This window comes from Stenella coeruleoalba, assembly GCF_951394435.1.
Source record: "Stenella coeruleoalba genome assembly, chromosome: X".
Lineage (NCBI taxonomy): Eukaryota > Metazoa > Chordata > Mammalia > Artiodactyla > Delphinidae > Stenella > Stenella coeruleoalba.
Genome location: NC_137152.1, coordinates 122,200,411 through 122,222,975, shown reverse-complemented (window position 1 = coordinate 122,222,975; position 22,565 = coordinate 122,200,411). Strand labels below are relative to the sequence as shown.

Sequence of the window (22,565 nt, the reverse complement as noted above, 5' to 3'; positions counted from 1 at the left end):
GACCCACGGGCGGGGCAACGGCTGCGCCTGAGGAAGCAGTTGTGACAGCGGCAGGCGCCATGGGTGAGGCAGGGCCCGGGACCCAGCAGTGGAGGCAGGCCTCGCAGCCCGTGCTGGACAGCATGGGCTACCAGGAGCTGGGAACCTTCTCTGGGATGGAAGAGTCGGGCCACGGGGAAGGGTCCTCTGAGAGCTGGCTGGAGCAGGCCAGCCACACGCTGCACCTGTGGCGCCACGTGTCTGAGAGGGAGAGGAGGAGGAGGCTGGTGGAGAGCTTGCGCGGCCCCGCGCTGGACCTCCTGCGCGGCCTCCTGGCGGAAGATCCCGAGCTGGCTGCCCAGGACTGCCTGGCCGCGCTGGTGCAGGTGTTTGGGAACAAGGACCCCCGGGGGAGTGCTCGGCTGAAGTTCGTGACCTGTGCCCAGCGGCCCCAGGAGACTCTCTCTGCGTACGTGATGCGCCTGGAAGGCCTGCTGCAGTCGGCCCTGGAGAAGGGGGCCATCCACCCGGCCATGGCGGACCAGGCGCGCGCCCGGCAGGTGCTGACGCGGGCCCGGCTGAACGACACGCTCCGGGACACGCTGAGGAGGAGGCGGCTGATGAGGAGGCCTCCCGGCTTTGCGGGCATGCTGCGGCTCATCCAGAAGACCGAGGCCTGGGACGCCGACCCGGCTAGCAGGGAGCACTTCCCAGGGCAGGAAGAGGCCCGTGTGGACGTTGCAGTCCTGGCAGCAGCCGCCCAGGCCGCCCCGGCCCATGAGGCCATCACCGCAGGCACCACTGCACATGGTGAAGATAGCACCGCCCAGGCCGCCCGTTCCAAGGAAGGGAGCGCCGAGGACCACCCGGCACGTGAGGAGGCCAGTGCGGCAGTTGCCGGCACTGCCAAGGCTGGCGAGGCGGCCCCTGAAGACCATGGTGCCGCCAGGGCAGCCCCTGGCCCTGGGGAGACCAGCAAGGCGTCCGCGGCCACTCAGGAAGATGGAAGTGCTGCCGCCCCTGCGGGCCTAGGTCAGGCAGGACCCTCAGATGCCCCCGGGGTCCCCATGCCTGGCCGGATGGGCAGTGCTTCCCCGGTGGCCCCAGGAGGTCCTGGCTGGGAGCCAGAGGGCCTCGCCCAGGCAGGAGGCCAGGAGGCCGAGGAGACCCCCGAGGAGGGGCTCAAGCCCATCCCAGAAGAGCCGGGAAATGAGGACGGGGCTGCAGAGATGAGCCCCCCGGGGTCCACCTCGGGCCACTAGGCTCAGCAGGCCGTGGGGCTGCCAGGCTTGCAGGCAGGGGGAGGCCAGGCCTGGCAGCCTACTGGCCCCATATTAGGGGCCACTCCAGGTGCCTGGGCCTCCCTCCTGAGAGGGGACCCCTATTCATCATCCCCTGGGGCAGGTTGCTCCCTGTACTGGCAAGCCCAAATGTGTCCCTGTAGGCCCCAGAGGGACCCAGGTGTCAAGGAAACCCCCAGCCCCCGCTCCCCTCCCCCCAACACACACACCCTAGCCATCGTCCCCTCGCAGAGCCCTGAGGTGCGCCACGAGCCAGCCAAGGCTCTGGTCTCTGTGGGCCAGTGTCGTGAGCTCAACGTGTGCTTTCTGGGCATAGATTCAGGCCCAGCGCTGCTTCTTGTTGTGGAAATGTGCATGTGTTCTCCTCTGAGCAGTTCCCCCAACCCCTGCACGGCGTGGAGACCCCGAGCCCAGTCCCAGGAGCCGGCGGGAAGGACGGGATGGACGAGGTCACAGCCAGCACCCACCCCAGGACCTGGGATCCCACCTGGGACCTTGGGAAGGAAGACCTTGACCGGGGCTGCAGGAGGTCTGCGGGAGGCCCCCCAGGGCTTGTGTTCTGCTGGGCCACCCCGTTGTTCCTCGGGACTCCACGTCCCCGGCTCGGTGGCGTGCGCCCTGCTGTGGGACTGTCCTGTGCCCGCCATAGGGCAGGGCCAGGCCCCGGGCATGTGGGCCTGAAATGGAGGGTCTGCCCTGGGGGGAGCGGGCATGGCCGGCGCCCATCCTCCTGGCGAGAGGCCACCCGCGGGGCCCTCAGGAAGGGAGACTGGGGGGGGATGGAGGGCCGCCGGGTGGGGTGTAGCGGAGGCACCTTTTTGAGGACCTTGGGTGAGGCCGGGACCCGTGAGCTCCGGTGGCCGTTAGAAGTTCCTCTGTGTGTTGTTATGCCCTGTGTTCAATGGTTTCAGTCAATGTTTCTGTTTAATAAATTTCCCTGAACGTTTCATCTGAGTCTGGCCTCTGCTGTGGGCAATGGAGGGAAAGGGCTGCTGCGGGTGAGGGCGGGGGTCCAGAGTCCGATTCCTGCTCAGCACCCATGGGACACCTCTCCGGGGAGAGGGTAAGGTAGGCACTTTGCAGACCCAGCGATGGTGAGCGCTTTTTTCCATTTCATAGGTGAATTGTAAAGTTTTAGCAAAAACTGATAATGGCCTAAAAAGGCAGTAGAGAAGTTAAAATGTAAATGAAAACCTTGATTATCTCAGCAGGAAAAAGGGAACATAGGAGCAACAATAGATGGACAGACACTGCTATGGACTGAATATTTGTAAACCTCTCCCCCTCATTCACCTGTTAAACTCTAACCCCCAAAGGGATGGGATTTGGAGGTGGGGCCCTGGGAAGTGATTAGCCCATGAGGGGGGAGCCCTCATGAATGAGATTACCTCCCTTATAAAAGAGGCCCCAGACGGCTGCCTCATCCTCTTGTGCCATGTGAGAAGATGGCTAGTTGATACAGCTAGACAAGAAACCAGTCCATATGAAGAAGAGCTTTATTACTATTATTTATTACTCAGCCGTACAAAGGAACGAAATTGGGTCATTTGTAGAGATGTGGATGGATCTAGAGACTGTCATACAGAGTGAAGGAAGTCAGAAAGAGAGAAACAAATATCGTGTATTAATGCACATATGTGGAACCTAGATAAGTGGTACAGATGAACCGCTTTGCAGGGCAGAAATAGAGACACAGACGTAGAGCACAAACATATGGGCACCAAGGTGAGAAAATGGTGGGGGCGGGCGGGGGGTGTGATGAATTGGGAGATTGGGATTGACATATGTACGCTAATAGGTATAAACTGGGTAACTCATAAGAACCTGCTGTATAAAAAAATACATAAAATAAAATTCAAAAGTTAAAACAAACCAAAGAAATAAGAATAGGTTTATGACATTATCAATCACAGTAGAAAACCACCTGTAAAGACAAATGGACGTACTTGCCACAACGGGCTCTGCATCGCCAAGTTCGCTCCCCCAACTCCGCAGCCTCGCAGGAGGCCTTCCTATTGGTGGAAGGCCAATGGGCGTGTCTTTCGCTTCCGGAGGCGCCAAGCCTTGGGACCTCAGGCCCTCAGTGCGCATGGCTACTGCTGCTTCCGTAGCAGAGCGCCTCCTCACGTGCTCTTCTGATCCAACCAGTTTCTCGGTAAAGAGACGTCTAGAACTTTCTCCCTCATCTTCCTGGGGCTTCCGGGAGCACCCGGAAGCCCACGTGGCGTTCGCACAGAGTGCCTGGGACAGTCGGCGGCACAGTTCCTGGCTGCTCTGCTGAGACGAGCTCTTCAGCCCCTCGTGAGCGGGACTCCGGAGCCATCCACAGAGTCAGAGCGAGTCAGGAGACAGGCGGGGGCTCTGCCGGGGGCTGGACTCCGCAGGTACCGGGGGCCCCGGGAAGGAGTGGAGGTCGGGGGAGGGCTACGGGCTGCTCGGTTGGGAGTGGGGGAGCGGCGGCGGAGGGTAGCGGGCTGAAGGGGGGCTGAGGGAAGGGTCCCCCAGTGAGCGGGTCAGAGGGGAGGACCGCTGGCTTCCGGGGTGGCTGGTGGGGGGCGTTCTGGAGTCGGGGTGCAGAGGGTGGGGCTGATGGCTAAGCGTGGGGGGGGCCTGAGCGGAGGGCTTCCTGCTGGTCGGGTGGGGCCGGCCTTGGGGGCCAGAGGAGAGGACGACTGGCTGCGGGGGTGGGGAGGATCGGACGGGCGGGCCCCGGGCGGGCCCCACCCCCGGGGCCGAGACCGGAGGGGAGGGCTAACGGCTGCTGCGTGTGGCGGGAGGAAGGCTGAGGCGGGGGTCGCTGGGGAGGACTCCCGGGCGCGGGTGCGGTAGGCGTTAGGGGAGCTCCCGCCGGGGCAGGGCGGGGCGTGGGGTGGGGGGGAGGACGCTCGTGGCAGTTAGGGGGCTCCGGCTCCCGGGTGGGCGGGGGCAAGACGGGTGGGCTCTGCGTCTGGGGTACGAGAAGCGAGAGCCCCTGGCGCTGAGTGTGCTCGGGGGAGGACTCCCCGGTGTGGGGAGGTGAGAGAGGCCGTCTGACCTCTACGCATGGCGGGGCGCCCGGCTTCCAGGGCCCAGAGCGGAGCGCCACCAGCTGGTGGGTGGGGGAGGGTGTATGGAGGGGATGTAGTGCGAGGGGTCGGGGAGGAGCCGCCTGGCCACGGGGGGGCGTAAGTGAAGCTGAGAGGGGGGAGGTGCTGGGGCTGCTGTGATCTGGTGGAGGCTGTTGGCCATGGCAGATGGATTTGTGGGGTCCAGGGAGGGGCTCTGGCCCACTGCATGAGGCATCGAGAGCTTCAGGTCGCCTCTGTCCGGGTGGCACAGGAATTGCAGAGGTGGGTGGGCAGGGCAAGGCCCTGGCCTCCACACAGAGTACACAGATTCTTTACGAGGGTGCTTTGCACATTCACCCGGACACGCCATACCAGAGTTGTAAAACAGTCTCCATAAATTTAGCAGTATTGCAAGTTTACATGATAAGTTTTCTCATCACGGGGGAATTTTATTTGATGGTACTAATGATAATATATCTTCAAATATTGGGAAACCCATGGATCAAAGAGAAAAAACACAGAGGGACTTAGAAAATGTTTCCAAGTGAATACTAAAAAAGCACAACTTACCAAAATTAGTGGGAGGCAGCAAAAAGCGACAGGAGGAAACTGTATTCCTCTAAATGCTTCTGTTAGAAAAGAGTCAGGACATAAAATCAGTGAGCTGACAGTCCATTGAGAGATGCTAGAAGAAGAAGAGCAAAGGAAACATAAAATGAAGTAATAAGAGAGCTAAGAGAGGAAATCAGTGATAGAAAGCAAATTATGGACACGGTGAACGAAGCCATGCGCTTCTTTCAAAAGAGCAAGGAAACCGAGCAAGTCCTAGAACGATGAATCACGGAAACATAGAAAGAACGCTGATCCCCAATATGAGGAATGAAAGAGGGCCAACGTTACGGATCAGATGTACATTAACAAAGAGGATGTAGGGGAATATTATGGGACATTATGGAAATGTTTATGCTAACAAATTGGAAGACTTGAAAAATTCCTTGGGAAAAAGGCAGCTTCCTAAAACTGAGGCCAGAAATGTAGAAAAGGTGACGAGCCTTCTGTCTTTTTTAAAAAAATTATTTTATTTTACTTTATTATTGTTTCTTGAGTCGTACGCAACAAGTGCTCTTTTGTTATTATTTTTAAATTTTATTTTTACTTTGGGCTGCGTTGGGTCTTTGTTGCTGTGCGCGGGCTTTCTCTAGGTGCAGCGAGCGGGGGCTACTCTTCGTTGCGGTGCGCAGGCCTCTCATTACGGTGGCTTCTCTTGTTGCAGAGCACGGGCTCCAGGCATGTGGGCTTCAGAGGTTGTGTCACGTGGACTCAGTAGTTGTGGCTCGTGCGCTCTAGAGCGCTGGGTCAGTGGTTGCGGCGCGTGGGGTTAGTTGCTCCGCGGCTTGTGGGATCTTCCCGGACCAGGGATCGAACCTGTGTGTCCTGCACTGGCAGGTGGATTCTTAACCACTGCGCCACCAGGGAAGTCCCTAGCCTTCTATCTTGTAAATAAATGTAATTTATAAAAAAAGTTTCCTAAAGTCAAACAAACCAAACAGGGCAGGGAGGTGCTCCAGGCTGCTGCTGTGAGGGGCACTAGGGTGGGCTGTGTGGCACAAACATGATTCTCTCCTCTTTGCACCCACAGGCCGATTCCCACACTTCAACAGCCTGTGCACACCTGTTTGATCGCTTCCCCCCACCCTCAGGTCCTCGAAGATGGCGATGGCTCTGGCGGTATTGCGGGACTGGTGCAGGTCGATGGGCGTGAACGCTCAGCGATCTCTGCTCATCCTGGGAATCCCAGATGACTGCAAAGACCAGGAATTCCAGGAGGCTGTGCAGGCTGCCCTGCGTTCCCTGGGCAGGTACCGAGTGCTGGGCAAGGTCTACAGAAAGGAGCTGGGGTCGAGTGTTGCCCTGGTCGAGTTTGCTGAGTGTTTAAATCGAAGCTTGCTCCCCCGCCAAATACCAGGCAAGGGAGGGCCCTGGACTGTGGTCTGCCTGCCCCAGGCCCCTGATGCTGATTCACAGGATAGACCCAGTTGCCCTGCGCAGCCCCAGGGACAAGCAGTGGTTGGCAGGGCGGGTGAGGCAGGAACTGCAGGGGAGGAGGAAGCTGCAGGGGAGGAGGAAGCTGCAGGGGAGGCGGGAATCGCAGGTATGGAGGGAGACACAGGTGAGGAGGAAGCCTTAGGTGAGGAGGGAGCTGAAGATGAGGAAGGAGCTGCAGGTCTGGAAGGAGTTGAGGGTCAAGCAGGAGCTGAAGGTGAGGAGGGAGCTGCAGGTGAGGAGGGAGGTGCAGGTGAGGAGGGAGCTGAAGGTGAGGAGGGAGCTGCAGGTGAGGTGGGAGCTTCAGGTGAGGAGGGAGCTGAAGGTGAGGAAGGAGCTGCAGGTGAGGAGGGAGCTGCAGGTGAGGCAGGAGATGCAGGTGAGGAGGGAGCTGCAGGTGAGGAGGGAGCTGCAGGTGAGGCAGGAGATACAGGTGAGGAGGGAGCCTCAGGTGAGGCAGGAGCTGCAGGTGGGGAAAGATCTGATGGTCAAGCAGGAGCTGAAGGTGAAGCAGGAGTGTCAGATGAGGAATGAGCTGCAGGTGACGACGGAACCTCAGGTGAGGCAGGAGCTGCAGGTGAGGAAGGAGCTGCAGGTAAAGCAGGAGCTGAAGGTGAAGCAGGAGCTGAGTCAGATGAGGAAGGAGCTGCAGATGAGGAAGGAGCTGAAGGTGAGGAAGGAGCTGCAGGTGCGGAAGGAGCTGAGGGTCAAGCAGGAGCTGCAGGTGAAGCAGGAGCTGCAGGTGAGGAAGGAGCTGAAGGTGAGGAAGGAGCTGCAGGGCTGGAAGGAGCTGAGGGTGAAGCAGGAGCTGAGGGTGAAGCAGGAGCTGAAGGTGAAGCAGGAGCTGAGTCAGATGAGGAAGGAGCTGCAGGTGAGGAGGGAGATGAAGGTGAGGAGGGAGCTGAAGGTGAAGAGGGAGCTGCAGGTGAGGAGGGAGCTGCAGGTGAGGAAGGAGCTGCAGGGCTGGAAGGAGCTGAGGGTCAAGCAGGAGCTGAGGGTCCAGCAGGAGCTGAAGGTGAAGCAGGAGCTGAGTCAGATGAGGAAGGAGCTGCAGGTTACAGAAATGTTGCAGGCGTGGCAGGACTTCTGAGTATGGCAGGACCCACGGGCGGGGCAACGGCTGCGCCTGAGGAAGCAGTTGTGACAGCGGCAGGCGCCATGGGTGAGGCAGGGCCCGGGACCCAGCAGTGGAGGCAGGCCTCGCAGCCCGTGCTGGACAGCATGGGCTACCAGGAGCTGGGAACCTTCTCTGGGCTGGAAGAGCCGGGCCACGGGGAAGGGTCCTCTGAGAGCTGGCTGGAGCAGGCCAGCCACACGCTGCACCTGTGGCGCCACGTGTCTGAGAGGGAGAGGAGGAGGAGGCTGGTGGAGAGCTTGCGCGGCCCCGCGCTGGACCTCCTGCGCGGCCTCCTGGCGGAAGATCCCGAGCTGGCTGCCCAGGACTGCCTGGCCGCGCTGGTGCAGGTGTTTGGGAACAAGGACCCCCGGGGGAGTGCTCGGCTGAAGTTCGTGACCTGTGCCCAGCGGCCCCAGGAGACTCTCTCTGCGTACGTGATGCGCCTGGAAGGCCTGCTGCAGTCGGCCCTGGAGAAGGGGGCCATCCACCCGGCCATGGCGGACCAGGCGCGCGCCCGGCAGGTGCTGACGCGGGCCCGGCTGAACGACACGCTCCGGGACACGCTGAGGAGGAGGCGGCTGATGAGGAGGCCTCCCGGCTTTGCGGGGATGCTGCGGCTCATCCAGAAGACCGAGGCCTGGGACGCCGACCCGGCTAGCAGGGAGCACTTCCCAGGGCAGGAAGAGGCCCGTGTGGACGTTGCAGTCCTGGCAGCAGCCGCCCAGGCCGCCCCGGCCCATGAGGCCATCACCGCAGGCACCACTGCACATGGTGAAGATACCACCGCCCAGGCCGCCCGTTCCAAGGAAGGGAGCGCCGAGGACCACCCGGCACGTGAGGAGGCCAGTGCGGCAGTTGCCGGCACTGCCAAGGCTGGCGAGGCGGCCCCTGAAGACCATGGTGCCGCCAGGGCAGCCCCTGAAGACCATGGTGCCGCCAGGGCAGCCCCTGAAGACCATGGTGCCGCCAGGGCAGCCCCTGGCCCTGGGGAGACCAGCAAGGCGTCCACGGCCACTCAGGAAGATGGAAGTGCTGCCGCCCCTGCGGGCCTAGGTCAGGCAGGACCCTCAGATGCCCCCGGGGTCCCCATGCCTGGCCGGATGGGCAGTGCTTCCCCGGTGGCCCCAGGAGGTCCTGGCTGGGAGCCACAGGGCCTCGCCCAGGCAGAAGGCCAGGAGGCCGAGGAGACCCCCGAGGAGGGGCTCAAGCCCATCCCAGAAGAGCCGGGAAATGAGGACGGGGCTGCAGAGATGAGCCCCCCGGGGTCCACCTCGGGCCACTAGGCTCAGCAGGCCGTGGGGCTGCCAGGCTTGCAGGCAGGGGGAGGCCAGGCCTGGCAGCCTACTGGCCCCATATTAGGGGCCACTCCAGGTGCCTGGGCCTCCCTCCTGAGAGGGGACCCCTATTCATCATCCCCTGGGGCAGGTTGCTCCCTGTACTGGCAAGCCCAAATGTGTCCCTGTAGGCCCCAGAGGGACCCAGGTGTCAAGGAAACCCCCAGCCCCCGCTCCCCTCCCCCCAACACACACACCCTAGCCATCGTCCCCTCGCAGAGCCCTGAGGTGCGCCACGAGCCAGCCAAGGCTCTGGTCTCTGTGGGCCAGTGTCGTGAGCTCAACGTGTGCTTTCTGGGCATAGATTCAGGCCCAGCGCTGCTTCTTGTTGTGGAAATGTGCATGTGTTCTCCTCTGAGCAGTTCCCCCAACCCCTGCACGGCGTGGAGACCCCGAGCCCAGTCCCAGGAGCCGGCGGGAAGGACGGGATGGACGAGGTCACAGCCAGCACCCACCCCAGGACCTGGGATCCCACCTGGGACCTTGGGAAGGAAGACCTTGACCGGGGCTGCAGGAGGTCTGCGGGAGGCCCCCCAGGGCTTGTGTTCTGCTGGGCCACCCCGTTGTTCCTCGGGACTCCACGTCCCCGGCTCGGTGGCGTGCGCCCTGCTGTGGGACTGTCCTGTGCCCGCCATAGGGCAGGGCCAGGCCCCGGGCATGTGGGCCTGAAATGGAGGGTCTGCCCTGGGGGGAGCGGGCATGGCCGGCGCCCATCCTCCTGGCGAGAGGCCACCCGCGGGGCCCTCAGGAAGGGAGACTGGGGGGGGATGGAGGGCCGCCGGGTGGGGTGTAGCGGAGGCACCTTTTTGAGGACCTTGGGTGAGGCCGGGACCCGTGAGCTCCGGTGGCCGTTAGAAGTTCCTCTGTGTGTTGTTATGCCCTGTGTTCAATGGTTTCAGTCAATGTTTCTGTTTAATAAATTTCCCTGAACGTTTCATCTGAGTCTGGCCTCTGCTGTGGGCAATGGAGGGAAAGGGCTGCTGCGGGTGGGGGCGGGGGTCCAGAGTCCGATTCCTGCTCAACACCCATGGGACACCTCTCCAGGGAGAGGGTAAGGTAGGCACTTTGCAGCCCCAGACATTGTGAGGGTTTTTCTTCCAGTTCATAGGTGAATCGTAAAGTTTTAGCGACCTTGACCGTGGGCCGCGTCTCGGGCGATGCTCGTGCTTGAAATCATGGGTGCTGTGCACGGCCCGGAAGGCCAGGGGACACACAGGAGGACTTCTGACCTCGTGGGTCACACGTGGGTCCGTGCACGTCTGCCTGGCCCGGGGGCTCCGGGACCAGAAGGCCGTGGCCGGTTTGCACGAGCGCTCGGCCTGTGGCTCTGCACCCGTGCACGAGTGTCTTCGTGCCCCCTGCGATGACGGGCGTGAAGCAGGAGGCTGACATGCTGACGGGCCTGCCCTTTATGATGTCACTTCCTGGCTGGGCTGTGCTGTCACCCCCGAGCAACCGGAGCACTTCTGTGAGGGGCTGAGCGGGAGTGTGAGCCCAGGGTGCTGCCGGCCGCGCTGCACTGTCCCGTTTACGTGGCGGAGGGGCACGCCGCGCTCCGCATGGCTGCGGACGAGAAGGGCCCCGCCGCGGGCAGGGCGCCCGGCTTCGGCGAGGCGCCTCTTCCTCCCGACACAGCGGCTCCGGCCCTCGGCTCAGGGAGCTGCACCCCCCAGTCCCTCGCCCTGGACCAGCCCGTGCCCGCGGGGCACCCCGACCTCAGGCTGCTGCCTGGAGAAGCCGCTTTCCAGGATTTGACGGAAGAGCCTTTGTTGAAAAGGCCTCGCACCGCCTGCGAGGCCGTGTGGGAAGGCAGCCTGCTCTTCCACCCCTTTCCCAGGAAGCTGTGGACGAACGTCCACAGCAGTCGCTTTGCATCCATTGGGTGGAATGAAGACGGAACTTGCATAGGCGTCAACAGGCCGCTGTTTCAAAAGGAGGTTTTGGACAGGGACGGCCTAGACAAGGTGTTCAAGACAGAACGTGTGGAGAGCTTCATCCGCCAGCTTAACCGCTATGGATTCAGCAAAGTGTACCAGGACATGCACACGTCCCTCTGCGTGACCAACCTGTCCACGAAGGAGCGGCCCGCCCACGTCCTGAGCGAGGTAAGGAGGGCGGGGGACGGCGGGGGAGGAGCCCTCTCCAGGGGCTGAGCCGCTGGGCCCGGGGGTGGGGGGCGGGTGCCAACCCCGGGGCCGCCTGGGACGGCGGCAGGCGTGTCGGGAGAGCTTCCTTTAAAGGTGGTACTTGGGCACCGGCGTGACGGCCGGAGCTGGCAGTGCCACGAGCTGTGTTGGGACGTTGTTATGGGGGGACCCGAAACGTTCTCAGCACAAGGACGTCACTTCTCTCCCTCCTCCTTTTCCCTTTGGTGTGTCTGTGTGAGGTGATGCGTGTGAACTGGACCCCCTGTGGTGATCATTTCACAGCACACGCGGGCAAGGCGTCATCCTGTACTCCTGACACGTGGGCAGTGCCGCTCGTGCCTGACCCGCAGTCACAGCGGGGGACAAGAGGACACTGCTGCAACGCTGGCCCTTCCCGTCCTCCTGCTCGGGGACAGTGGCCCGCCGGGGGGAGGGGGGAGGTCTGTGTGCCCCCTTGACTCCCATAGCTCCAGAGCATCACTTGAGTGGGGGCGCAGGTCCTTTCCTGGGAAGCAGTCAGCGTCCCCGGTCTGGCCCCTGGAGGTGCTGGCCAGGGGGCGATTCGGACACTTCCTTAGAAAGCTACCGAACCTTGTTGCAGTCTCGTACCTGCAAACGCCAAGTCCCCTTTCGTGGGCCTTGTACTCATACTAAGGGGCCATTTTCAGTCATTTTCCAAGGGCGAAAGGTGATGGTGAGTGAGCGAGTCTCAGGGATGTCAAAGCTGGGGCACAGCGTCCTGCTGGGACCGGGTCCCGCTTTCTCCAAAGAGGCCCTGGGTCGGCTGGGGGAGGGCGCCCAGGGGCCCAGCCAGGCGGCTGCTGCTTGCGAGCAACTCTTTTGTGACTCGGGGTTTCCTTTTCTCTCTCAACCGCGACCTCAGTTACACTTCTACCACAGTCCCCTGTTTCAGAGACACTGCCCGCACCTCCTGGTGAGGATGAAGCCGAGAGTACACACTAAACCAGCATCCGGGCAGGTGGACAGCGAGCCGGCAGCCCCGGGGCACCTCCCGGCGCCCAGCGCCGCGGAGCCGCAGGACGGCCTCCCACCGTCTCCTGAGCACATCCAGGGGACCCCGAGCTACCCGCAACTCGACCATGCCTCCGCCCTGGCCGGGACTGACCCTGTCGCTCCGGCCCCTCCTTGGACAGCAGCTGAGCCCCCCGCGCCGGATCCCAACGTGCAGATTCTGGTCCCTCTAGTCCCTGTCCTGGCAGGGGTGGCCCAGCCAGCCGAGGTGCCCTGGCTCTGCTGCGCCTGGCCTCCCGCCCAGATGAGTCCTCCCTGGCCCGTGCCGGGCCTGGCGGCCACGCCCTCCCAACTCCTCAGCCTGCCCCCCCACCCCGCGCAGTTCCCGGGGGCCGCGCTGCTGCCTCTTGCGCACCCTGGGTGCCTGAGGTGGCCGCCAGGCCTGCCGCCTCCCTGACCTTGATCCGTCGGCCGCTGAGCCACTTCTGCCATCGCTGCGTGGGCTCCCGCTCTTTCCTGGAATACCCGGCCCCTCCAGGCAGGCCCACAGAGGACCCTGACCAGGCAGACCCTGCAGACACACGGAGGTGGTAACACGGCCAGAACCTTGCAGGGCAGTAAAGAGCACGGGGACATGAGAGCGATGTTCCACCCAACACGTGTCTGGCGCCTCCGTCCTGGGCGTGGCTGAGCAGTTGAGTCCCCTCAGCAGGAAACGATGACAGGTGACAGCCCACCCCCGGCACAGTGCGGGCACCTAGCAGACACCTGGAGAAGCCCCTCAGACGCCCTGTGTCCACCCACTAGAAAGACCCTTGAAGGGCTGGACAAGCACAAGGAAGGCCCTGGCACCCGCGGCTTCACAGTTGCGGGGGCATCGTGTCCAGCAGGGTCTCGATTTGACAGATGAGAAGAGCTCAGGCCTCCCCTGGTCAGAGGCCTGAAAAGAGCCCTTACTGTCCTGAGACGCACAGGTGTGGAGGTGACGGTCCCTGGCAGGGGCCTGCGGGTGTTCAGTTTGGGGGTGCTCTCTGGTGTCTGGACAGCAGGATTGAGGTTTGCTTTTCACTGCGGGTCCTGCGTCTGGAGACATTTTCCTGGTTCTCTTTTCCTTGCCTTTCGAGCTAAACACTTCAAGGGCGCCATGCTCCACCACCGTCTGGGCGCTGGGGTGTCGCGCTTATACCGCGAGTCCTTGTGGTCAGCGCCCAGTGATGTGTACAGAGCACTGAAGGCCAGGGCGCACCCCCAGCTCACAGTTGCTGCCTCCACGTGTGGGGGATGGGCCGGGGGACCTGGCCAGGACTCTGTGGCTGTCACAGCGATAGGGCGACATCCCCTCCCAAACACTGCTAAGGAGGGGGCGGGGAGCGGGAATTGCCTGGAGTTCCAGGGGTTAGGACTCCATGCTTTCACTGCGGTGGCCCGGGTTCAATCCCTGGTCGGGGATCTAAGATCCCCCAAGCCTTGTGGGGTGGCCAGAAACACAGAAAAGAAAAAAACAGGTGGGTTGGGGGAGGAGGGGAAGTAGACCCAAGGTACCAGGAATGATCCAAGCACCAGCAGCCAGAGGAGCCCCGGGTCTGCCCGGGTGAGGGGTGGTCCCATCTGCCGCTCCCGTCTGTCACAATGCAACAGCTAGTGCACGTCAGGGGGGTCTCTTGAGCAGCCCAACAGCAGCGCCCCAAGTGAACGATGCAAAAATGGACAGAGGGGACGGAAGAAACCGGTCTACAGTAGAAGTGGGAGACTTCGGTCCCCCCTGTGATGGATTCAAATGGATCCCCCAGCTCCCACCCCAACCATTAAGTCCACCTGTTGCAGTGCTAATCCCAAGGCGCATGTATTTGGAGATAACGCCCTTGGGGAAGTCAGTAAGGTTAAATGAGGTCACAAGGGTGGGGCCCCAGTCCGACAAGAGCGGTGTCCTTTGGAAAAGAGGAAGAGACACCGAAGATCTCCCTCCCTCTCTCCCTCCCTCAGCCTCTCTTCCTCCCTCCCATCCTCCCTCTCTCTCCCTCCATTTCTCTCCCCCCCCACTCTCTCTCCCTGCCTCCCTTCTCCCCCACAACCTGTTCAGAGAAGCAGCCAAGTGAGGGACCAAGAGAAAACCAGCTGTCTGCGAGCCAGGAAGAGACGCCTTCCCTCACCTGAGACTGCACTTTCCAGCCAGTTGACGTTGGACTTCTAGCCACCAGGACTGGCACCCAGTACATTTCTGTAGTTTTAGCCACCTCCTCTGTGGGACTTGGCTATGGCAGCTCTAAGCAGACTAACACAGCCTGCTTTCATTATGGGTACAGCGACCAGACAGCACCGCAGTACGGGAATCACAGATTTGAACAGCACTGTACAAAGACTAGGTCTCATGACATGTGTAGACTATTAGCCCCAAGAACAGAGTAGACACGTGCTCGTCAAGCGTACCTAGAACGTTCTCCAGGGTACTCCACGCGTCAGGCCACACAGCATCCCTCAGTAAACTTAAGGGGATACAAACAAAAGGGCTGAAATCATACCAATTATGTTCTCTGGCCAAAATAGAGTGAAATTAGACCTCAATAACAGAAGGAAATGTGGGAAATCTGCAAAGAGAGGGAAATTGAGCCGTGCGTCCCCAAATAACCGCATTAGTCTGGGACGATGCCAAAGCCCACAGCACAGGATGAGGGGCTGAAACAGCAGACACAGATTCTCACGGTGGTTCCGACCAGGAGGCCGAGAGGGAGGGTCCAGCAGGGGTGGCTTGTACTGCGGCCGGTCTCCTTGGTTGCAGGTGGCCGTGCTCTTACCGCCCCTCACGTGGTCACCCTCTGTGCACGCACCCCCAGCCCCTGCCTTCTCTCCTTGCGTGTGCTGATCCGCTCTTCCCTCAAGGGCACCAGCCATCTTGGATTAGACCTCATCCTAATGGCCTCATTTCAACCTAAGAACCACTAACTCCAGCCACAGTGACATTCTGAGGTTCTAGGGGATTGGGGCTTCAACATGCAAATTTTGGGGGGACGCAGTTCAGTCCATAACAATAGCCCAGGGAACGTACAAGACATCACAAGGGAAACTAGAAAATACTTTGAAATGAAGAAAACACATACCAAAGGCCCCAGGACTTATGGCACGCGGCCAAAGAGGCACTTGGGACCTAAAGCTGCAAACACCCGTGTTCCAATGGAGGCGACACCTCAGATCAACCGCCTCATCTTGAACGGGGACAAGCGAGAAGACGAGGAAGGCGAGCCCAAGCATTCTGACAACAAATGTTCACGAGGAAAGAAAAACTGCGCTAACCCACGTACGCGGGGATCCCAAGACGTGCACTGGTCGGGAATCCTCACAACATGGGGGAGGGCGCACCTTTCTTACACACTCAGTAACAAGAGCTACAGCCACCGACCACTTCATTTGGCCCAGGCTTTTTACAAGCAGGTCACATCGTGGGGAAACCCACACCAATGCTTTTGCCTGGTACTGTTAGGAGGCCCATTTTACAGATGGAGAAATCGAGGCGTAGGGAGTCTCCATGATTTGATCAGCTTGTCACTAGAAGGACTCTTATTCAAGCTAAGCATCATATGCGTGCAAAGACCCATCCCCGCACTGGCCTGACCTGTCTCCCCAACAGTCAAGGGGGATTCAGCTGTCCTCCACGGGGTCCTACTACCTGATGCCTCAGGCCACATAATGGAGGAAACACAGGGAAGCCGGGCATTAGTGCCCATGAGAGCCTGACACTGGATTCTGCCCACGTGGCCTCCCCAGCCCCATCAGGTCACCATCTCTCGTGAAATGGACACGAGGGCCAGGGAGGAGGGTGAGGGTCTAGGACTGAGGGCGTGAGGATGGAGAAGGGTCCCGGACGTGGGGGTCCGAGGCACGGCCCTCTGAAGGCGGCTCCTATGCTCAGGCTTGGGCCCTGCTCTCTCCTTCCACTGCCCACTCTGCTCCCTTCTGTCCCAGCGGCGTGGTGGCCCCACGTTCTCCTGCAGGCTCACTTCCCCGGGCACACTGGCTGTCAGGCAGGCGGCAAGCCTGCATTCAAAGCACGGGGACCGCCGGGCTGGAGGACTCTCCGCATCCCCACGGGGCGTGAGTGTCTGTGCCCTTCAGGGCCCTGCGGATGCCCCTCCTCCTGGATGCTTGCTCACACGTGGCTTTACACCCTGCTGCTGTCTTGTGAATGTCACTTGGCTTCACACCCTGCATCCCGCCACCAACCCAGCCCTATCCCTGTGCCCAGCCCCAGCTCAGGGACCACGGACAGGCACAGGCCCGGGCCCCGCACTTGCTCACAAAGGCCCCTAAAGCAGCAGCCGGCGATATTTGCCACAGAGGAGGGTAGGCGAGAGCCAGGCGGGAGGTCAGCCCTTTGCCAAGGAGGCTGGAGCTCAGAGCAGACTTTAGCTGGGGCTGGGGAATGGGGGCTTCTCGGGAAACAGGGCCACGGCTGAGACAACTCACACCAGCCCCTCAGGGGGCAGGCTCAGCGCACGTAGAGAACGTCAGAGCTTCCCGCTGATGGGCAGCAGCTCCCGTGTGCCCTGCGCCGCCCTGGTCAGGACTGGCTGTGTGCCGGGGTGATGTGTGCTCGTCCAGAGTCTACTGGGGAGGGCGCTGCTGCCCCCCTGAAAAGTGTCTCCCTGAATGTCCCTGGGGCGCTCTTGGCGTGTCCCGGCCGCTGCTGCGCCGCCTGCCACGGCCGTCCCTGGGCTAGCACTGCCCCCCATCAGTCAGTTCACTGCACGAACGGGCACTAGGAATCCCTGCTTTCCCCCGGGAGTGCTTACCATTTGTGATGACAAAATCCCCTTCTTTTCCGGCAGGAGTGTCTGAGCAGGTTCCATTGGCCCTGAAATTCTCCACCTTTTCCAAGTGCCCACCTGCTATATGGCAGGTGCTTCAAATCCAGGATCCCACGTAATGTTCACGTTGTCGTACGGCGCTCAGCAGGGAGGGCTGCCTCTTTAGCCCCCGGCGCCGTCTGCACCTCCCACTGCAGTGACCTCCCAATCCCATTAGGCCCAGGAGTTGCCCCTTCCTTTCGATGCCAGGTCACAGCCCAAACCTGTGGGTCTCTGATGCCGCCGTATTTCTGCACCTGCCTGAACGCGGGGACACTGGCGGACGTTGCCTCTTAGGGGCTAGGACTTATTTCTAGTATTATTCTGATCCCAGACTCTGTCCTTCTCCCCTCTGGAAATTGCTTTCTTTTCATGACATCTCAGAGAATTTGCAGCTCCATAGGAAACGGAATAGAAAACCAGTCAAAATTGCTGTTCTGTGTGTTTTACTCCTGGAGGATTTATTATTCAATTTGGATGTGTATGTGTGTGTGTGTGTGTGTGTGTGTGTGTGTGTGTGTGTGTGTGTGTCTGTCGGCATGGAGGGAAGGGTGGTGATTTCCCCAGCTGGGTGCAGCTCACGCAAAGCTCCCAGGATTCCAGTCACACGGCGACTCCTTTCCACTTCGGCAGCCTCTCTTCTTTCAAACCCCCTATTTTCATTCATTTCATCCCACTGAAATCTAGACCTTGCTCACAAGTGGCCAAAGTAAACTCCAGGTGACTAAAATGGTCGTTTCCATACAGTTGGTAATTGGTTCTCCCAGGGCAGGGAGAGGAGGGCCAGCCCCGGGAATACCGAGCAGGGCTTCAAAGAGCAAGACCCTCATTTCTCTGGAAATCCTTGCAGATGGCGGCTATGAAACACCTACCTCTTCACTGTGGCCCACTGCAATGCAACAAGAGCCAGCACCCCTTCCTTCCTGCCCCAGGGCGAGATTTCTCTCGGCTTCATCCACGACCCAGAAGGACATCTCACAGCAATGTCCCATTTCAGACTTTCCCCTGCAACCCAAGACACACCCTCTGCATGTCCGGCTGCTGCCACCACCCAGCTTCATCACCATCACCTCCCACAGAAGGAACCCCCACTTCCCAAAGGCCCAAAGTGCCCTGGCTCGGGGCACTTAACACTCCAGGGCTCGCTCCTGGAGCCCCACCGCCTCGTCCCATGTTGTCTTATTCTGTGGGACATAGGGGACGTCTCACCACCTTCCTCATGTGACAGTGGCTCCTAGACCATCACTCTAGGTGTGGGTGTGTCCTGCTTTTCCTAGCGTTCCCGCTACTAACACAGGCCCTTCCGGAGAGCAGAGGCTCCGTGGAGGTCTGCGGAATAAACAAGCCAGTGGGCAGGGGGCTTATTGACGCAGATGAACCTTCTCCTACTGTCTTAAAATACCCGTGCAAATCCAACTCAACAGAGATAGTTCGTTTTATTTACAGAATGACAGACAAGACAGGGAAGCAAGAATTGGAACAACAATGACTCTTATTTTTCTATTTCTTCTCCCATCTATATCACTGCTAAGTACTTCCACATTTCCAGAGCAGTTCTGATTCCAATTCCCTGTTATCTTGTACACGGTCACAAAACGAACTGGGAGATTTCCCAACCTCTCTTACAAAACAGCAAAACTCTTGTTCTTGAACTGAATTAGTGCAAATACCTGTGGGATTAACGTCATACACAAAGTTAGACACTGAAGCTTGTTTAGTCTTCTATTCAAAGAACCAACATTTGAAAAATTCCTAAAGAAAAATTCCTAAAGAAAACGACATGGAAGTCCATGTCAACATACACAACAGGAACCCAAAATGCTGCACACCGGCTTCCCCCAACTCGCCCGGCTCTCACTGCTTAGAAGGCTGACCGCTCCCTCTTCAAACTCAGAGTGAAGGATCAGCCCCCCTTCCTGCCCCACGGGAGAAGCTGCTGGACGTGGGACTGGCTGCTGCACTGGCTCAGGCTCCCTCTTCCTCATCGCTCACACTCCCTGCAGACACGGATGGGAAGAACCTGGGATCCATGCTATTGATCCTGAGCAGATACTGCAGGACCTGCCACTTGCTGGCCTCCGCGTAGGCCCGGGGACCCCACAGGAACTCGTAGCGGGCAGGGTCGCTGTGGGGCACCTGCCGGTACTTCAGGTAGCCCGTCTGCACCCACACTTCGGTGAGCAGCTCCCTCCCGCCACAAAACCCCAGGGTGCCTAGCTTTCCCCACACCTCCTCCTCAGGGACGCGGTCACCAAACAGGGTGACCATGGTCAGGACCAGCAGAGGGAGGCTGGCCTCGGGCGTGGTCTGCCAATCGCTCAGCACTGCATCCCAGGTGAGGCCCAGGGTGGGGACCAGGACGTAGGTGCGCTCGCGGGGGTCCACCACCTTCACGTCCACGCCAAACAGCAGCTGCAGGCACTCGCAAACGAGGCGGAAGACCACGGGGAAGTGGTCCCGATGCTCCCGGACGACCGTACTCAGCATCTCCGCCTCGGAGGTCGGCTCCCCGGTACGAAACTTGACGAGCAGGAACCCCACCAGGTCAGCCATCAGCGCAACAAGTGCCTCGCGGGACAAGGGCTCGGCATAGGCGGAGAAGGAGGGGGCGCCAGGGGAGGCGGAGGACGAGGGGGATGCGGCCTCCTCCCCCGCAGCCCCCAGCAGCGGCGCCTCCACCGGACCCTGGGCCGGGACTGGGGCCTCAAGGTCGGCCTCAGGCTGGCGGAGCTCACTCATCTCGACCGGGGGCCTGATCACTGGGGTCGGGCCGCCCACGGGAGTGTGGGCAGGGGACCTCGTACCTGGGGAAGAGAGGGGGTGTGAGCGGCCTCGGCGGAGAAAGGCACCCTGGGCAGCCCTGACAAAGGCCACTTACAGGTCTCGTCTCAAGGGCTGCCCTCGGGCCTCACAGGGGCGCTCCTCCCGGGTGGCCTGTCCCCTGCCAACCTGAAGAAGGAAGTGAGGGGGCTCCTCAGGGTGCAGCCAGCACGGCCCCAGGTTCTGGGGCTGACAGGGCGGTGGGGTGACTTGGGTGTTGTGGGGTCCCCTCTGTTCTGGGAGGGGGAGCCCCTGGGTACACACTCAGGGCACGCACCTCCCCTTGGCTCCTGGCGCTGCCTGGGCCTCCTCTGCTCTGTGCCCTGAGGACACGGTCCTCAGACCTGGGCCTTCGCCTCCCGGTTCCTGGAGCCCCTGTAAGAGGAATGGAGGGCGCACCTCTTGTGTACACTGTGGCACAGCTCTGGGCCTCGGTGCTGGTAGGAGGATTGGGCCGGACTCTGTGAGGTCCCCCCAGTGCTGAGTTCTGGGGTGGGTGGTCCCCTCGGGGTCGCTCGTCGTGCTCACCGTTCCCCTTAAGGGCCTGGACCCTCCCCTTTGCAGGCCGGAGGGGAAACTCAGAACAGGACCCCGAATCTGAACAGAAAGCAGTGAGGGGGCCCCACAGGTGGCCGCACCTGCCCAGGGCCTCCCGAGGGCCCTAGGATGGGGAGGTGCTGGGTCCTCACCTCCTCCTCACATCCTGCCTGGCCTCCCAGCGCTGACCACAGGGGCAGGTTTCTGTTGAGGCCCCTGTTCCAGGGCTGGGGGTCTGCTCAGTCCTCCCTCGGGGTCCTGGGAGTCCACCTTCTGTGGACCTGAAGGCTCACCCCTCACACCAAACACCTGACCTCCTGAGGACCCCGACCCAGAGGTCAGGAAACATCTCATCTGCTGACCGTGCTCTGGCGCCTCCAAGGCCCCCGCGGAAGGGCAAAGGATCCCTCCCTGTGTTGGGGTCTAACGTCCTCAGTCCTTCCTTCCTCGCGTGCAGGCTGGACTCTGGGCAGGACCTGGGATTGTCCCGTCTGCCAGTGTGAGTCCCTGCTCCTTATACCAGGTCTCCAGTCTCTCCGAGACCCTGATGTCAGGACGTCAGGACAGGCCTACCGTGCTCATCCCACCCCGGGGCCTCCCACGGCCACCTGCAAGGGCGGTGACCTGGTGGGTCCCTTTTGTCCTCCCTCAGGGTCCCCTCAGTCCTGCCTAAGGGCCCTAACCTTAGTCCACCAGGGACCTGACATTTTACCCTCTGCCCTCATGAGACCCCGCCCCTTATCCCAGGTCCCCAGCTTCTCTGACACCCTGATGTCAGGAAGTGCTGCACGTGACGGCCTCCCAGGGCCAACTCTGTTCTGGGGTTCAGGCTCCCCTCAGTCCTCCCTTAGGGCTCTCACCTTGGCTCCACACAGGACCTGGATTCTCTCCCGTGCCCACCAGACACCCCGACCCTTATACCCCCTCCCTCGCCTCTCTGAGACCCCGCCCCATACTCCCCTCCCCAGCGTGTCTGAGACCCGGATTTCAGGAAGTACTGCACGTGCTCATTCTGCCCTATGGCCTCCCAGGGCCAGCTCTGTTCTGGGGTCCAGGCTCCTCTCAGTCCTCCCTCAGGGCACTCACCTTGACTCAACGAAGGACCTGGGATTCTCTCCCGTGCCCACCAGACACCCCGACCCTTATACCGCCTACCCAGCCTCTCTGAGACCCCGCCCCGTGCTCCCCCTACGCAGCGTCTCTGAGACCCGGATGTCAGGAAGTGCTGCACGTGCTCATTCCGCCCTTTGGCCTCCCAGGGCCAACTCTGTTCTGGGGTCCAGGCTCCCCTCAGTCCTCCCTCAGGCCCTGGGAAGTGATTAGCCCATGAGGGGGGAGCCCTCATGAATGAGATTACCTCCCTTATAAAAGAGGCCCCAGACGGCTGCCTCATCCTCTTGTGCCATGTGAGAAGATGGCTAGTTGATACAACTAGACAAGAAACCAGTCCATATGAAGAAGAGCTTTATTACTATTATTTATTACTCAGCCGTACAAAGGAACGAAATTGGGTCATTTGTAGAGATGTGGATGGATCTAGAGACTGTCATACAGAGTGAAGGAAGTCAGAAAGAGAGAAACAAATATCGTGTATTAATGCACATATGTGGAACCTAGATAAGTGGTACAGATGAACCGCTTTGCAGGGCAGAAATAGAGACACAGACGTAGAGCACAAACATATGGGCACCAAGGTGAGAAAATGGTGGGGGCGGGCGGGGGGTGTGATGAATTGGGAGATTGGGATTGACATACGTACACTAATAGGTATAAAATGGGTAACTCATAAGAACCTGCTGTATAAAAAAATACATAAAATAAAATTCAAAAGTTAAAACAAACCAAAGAAATAAGAATAGGTTTATGACATTATCAATCACAGTAGAAAACCACCTGTAAAGACAAATGGACGTACTTGCCACAACGGGCTCTGCATCGCCAAGTTCGCTCCCCCAACTCCGCAGCCTCGCAGGAGGCCTTCCTGTTGGTGGAAGGCCAATGGGCGTGTCTTTCGCTTCCGGAGGCGCCAAGCCTTGGGACCTCAGGCCCTCAGTGCGCATGGCTACTGCTGCTTCCGTAGCAGAGCGCCTCCTCACGTGCTCTTCTGATCCAACCAGTTTCTCGGTAAAGAGACGTCTAGAACTTTCTCCCTCATCTTCCTGGGGCTTCCGGGAGCACCCGGAAGCCCACGTGGCGTTCGCACAGAGTGCCTGGGACAGTCGGCGGCACAGTTCCTGGCTGCTCTGCTGAGACGAGCTCTTCAGCCCCTCGTGAGCGGGACTCCGGAGCCATCCACAGAGTCAGAGCGAGTCAGGAGACAGGCGGGGGCTCTGCCGGGGGCTGGACTCCGCAGGTACCGGGGGCCCCGGGAAGGAGTGGAGGTCGGGGGAGGGCTACGGGCTGCTCGGTTGGGAGTGGGGGAGCGGCGGC

The 22,565-nt window shown here is 60.5% G+C and overlaps 5 protein-coding genes across 5 annotated transcripts; 4 read left to right on the top strand and 1 right to left on the bottom strand.

The window, feature by feature from the left end:
- The first annotated feature begins 1 nt into the window (after position 1).
- On the top strand, positions 2 to 2,344 carry LOC307181029 (paraneoplastic antigen Ma6F-like). Its single transcript, XM_079911782.1, has one exon. It carries the CDS (start codon positions 60 to 62, stop codon positions 1,239 to 1,241), a length of 1,182 nt encoding a protein of 393 aa, XP_079767908.1. The 5' UTR covers positions 2 to 59; the 3' UTR covers positions 1,242 to 2,344.
- Positions 2,345 to 3,101: 757 nt separating this feature from the next.
- On the top strand, positions 3,102 to 6,904 carry LOC307180688 (paraneoplastic antigen Ma6E-like; the record flags this gene model as incomplete). The annotated part of the gene is made up of 3 exons (XM_079911053.1): positions 3,102 to 3,664; positions 5,967 to 6,407; positions 6,624 to 6,904. The coding sequence occupies exons 2-3, from the start codon at positions 6,038 to 6,040 to the stop codon at positions 6,902 to 6,904; spliced, it is 651 nt and encodes a 216-aa protein (XP_079767179.1). The 5' UTR covers positions 3,102 to 3,664; positions 5,967 to 6,037.
- A 566-nt stretch (positions 6,905 to 7,470) lies between these two features.
- LOC307181028 (paraneoplastic antigen Ma6F-like) lies at positions 7,471 to 9,653 on the top strand. Its single transcript, XM_079911781.1, has one exon. The coding sequence runs from the start codon at positions 7,529 to 7,531 to the stop codon at positions 8,768 to 8,770; it is 1,242 nt and encodes a 413-aa protein (XP_079767907.1). The 5' UTR covers positions 7,471 to 7,528; the 3' UTR covers positions 8,771 to 9,653.
- A 727-nt stretch (positions 9,654 to 10,380) lies between these two features.
- On the top strand, positions 10,381 to 12,397 carry LOC307180687 (heat shock transcription factor, X-linked-like; the record flags this gene model as incomplete). The annotated part of the gene is made up of 2 exons (XM_079911052.1): positions 10,381 to 10,926; positions 11,882 to 12,397. 2 exons carry the CDS (start codon positions 10,381 to 10,383, stop codon positions 12,395 to 12,397), a joined length of 1,062 nt encoding a protein of 353 aa, XP_079767178.1.
- Positions 12,398 to 18,743: 6,346 nt separating this feature from the next.
- On the bottom strand, positions 18,744 to 20,508 carry LOC307180686 (melanoma-associated antigen 10-like; the record flags this gene model as incomplete). Its single annotated transcript, XM_079911051.1, has 4 exons — positions 20,288 to 20,508; positions 19,876 to 19,973; positions 19,657 to 19,727; positions 18,744 to 19,582 (listed from the first exon to the last, which is right to left on the bottom strand). Exon 4 carries the CDS (start codon positions 19,515 to 19,517, stop codon positions 18,744 to 18,746), a length of 774 nt encoding a protein of 257 aa, XP_079767177.1. The 5' UTR covers positions 19,518 to 19,582; positions 19,657 to 19,727; positions 19,876 to 19,973; positions 20,288 to 20,508.
- Positions 20,509 to 22,565: the final 2,057 nt, after the last annotated feature.

What these genes read in the sequence shown, in the direction of transcription:
- LOC307181029 (XM_079911782.1), top strand. Translation starts at nt 60, where the DNA reads ATGGGTGAGGCAGGGCCCGGGACCCAGCAGTGGAGGCAGGCCTCGCAG.
- LOC307181028 (XM_079911781.1), top strand. Translation starts at nt 7,529, where the DNA reads ATGGGTGAGGCAGGGCCCGGGACCCAGCAGTGGAGGCAGGCCTCGCAG.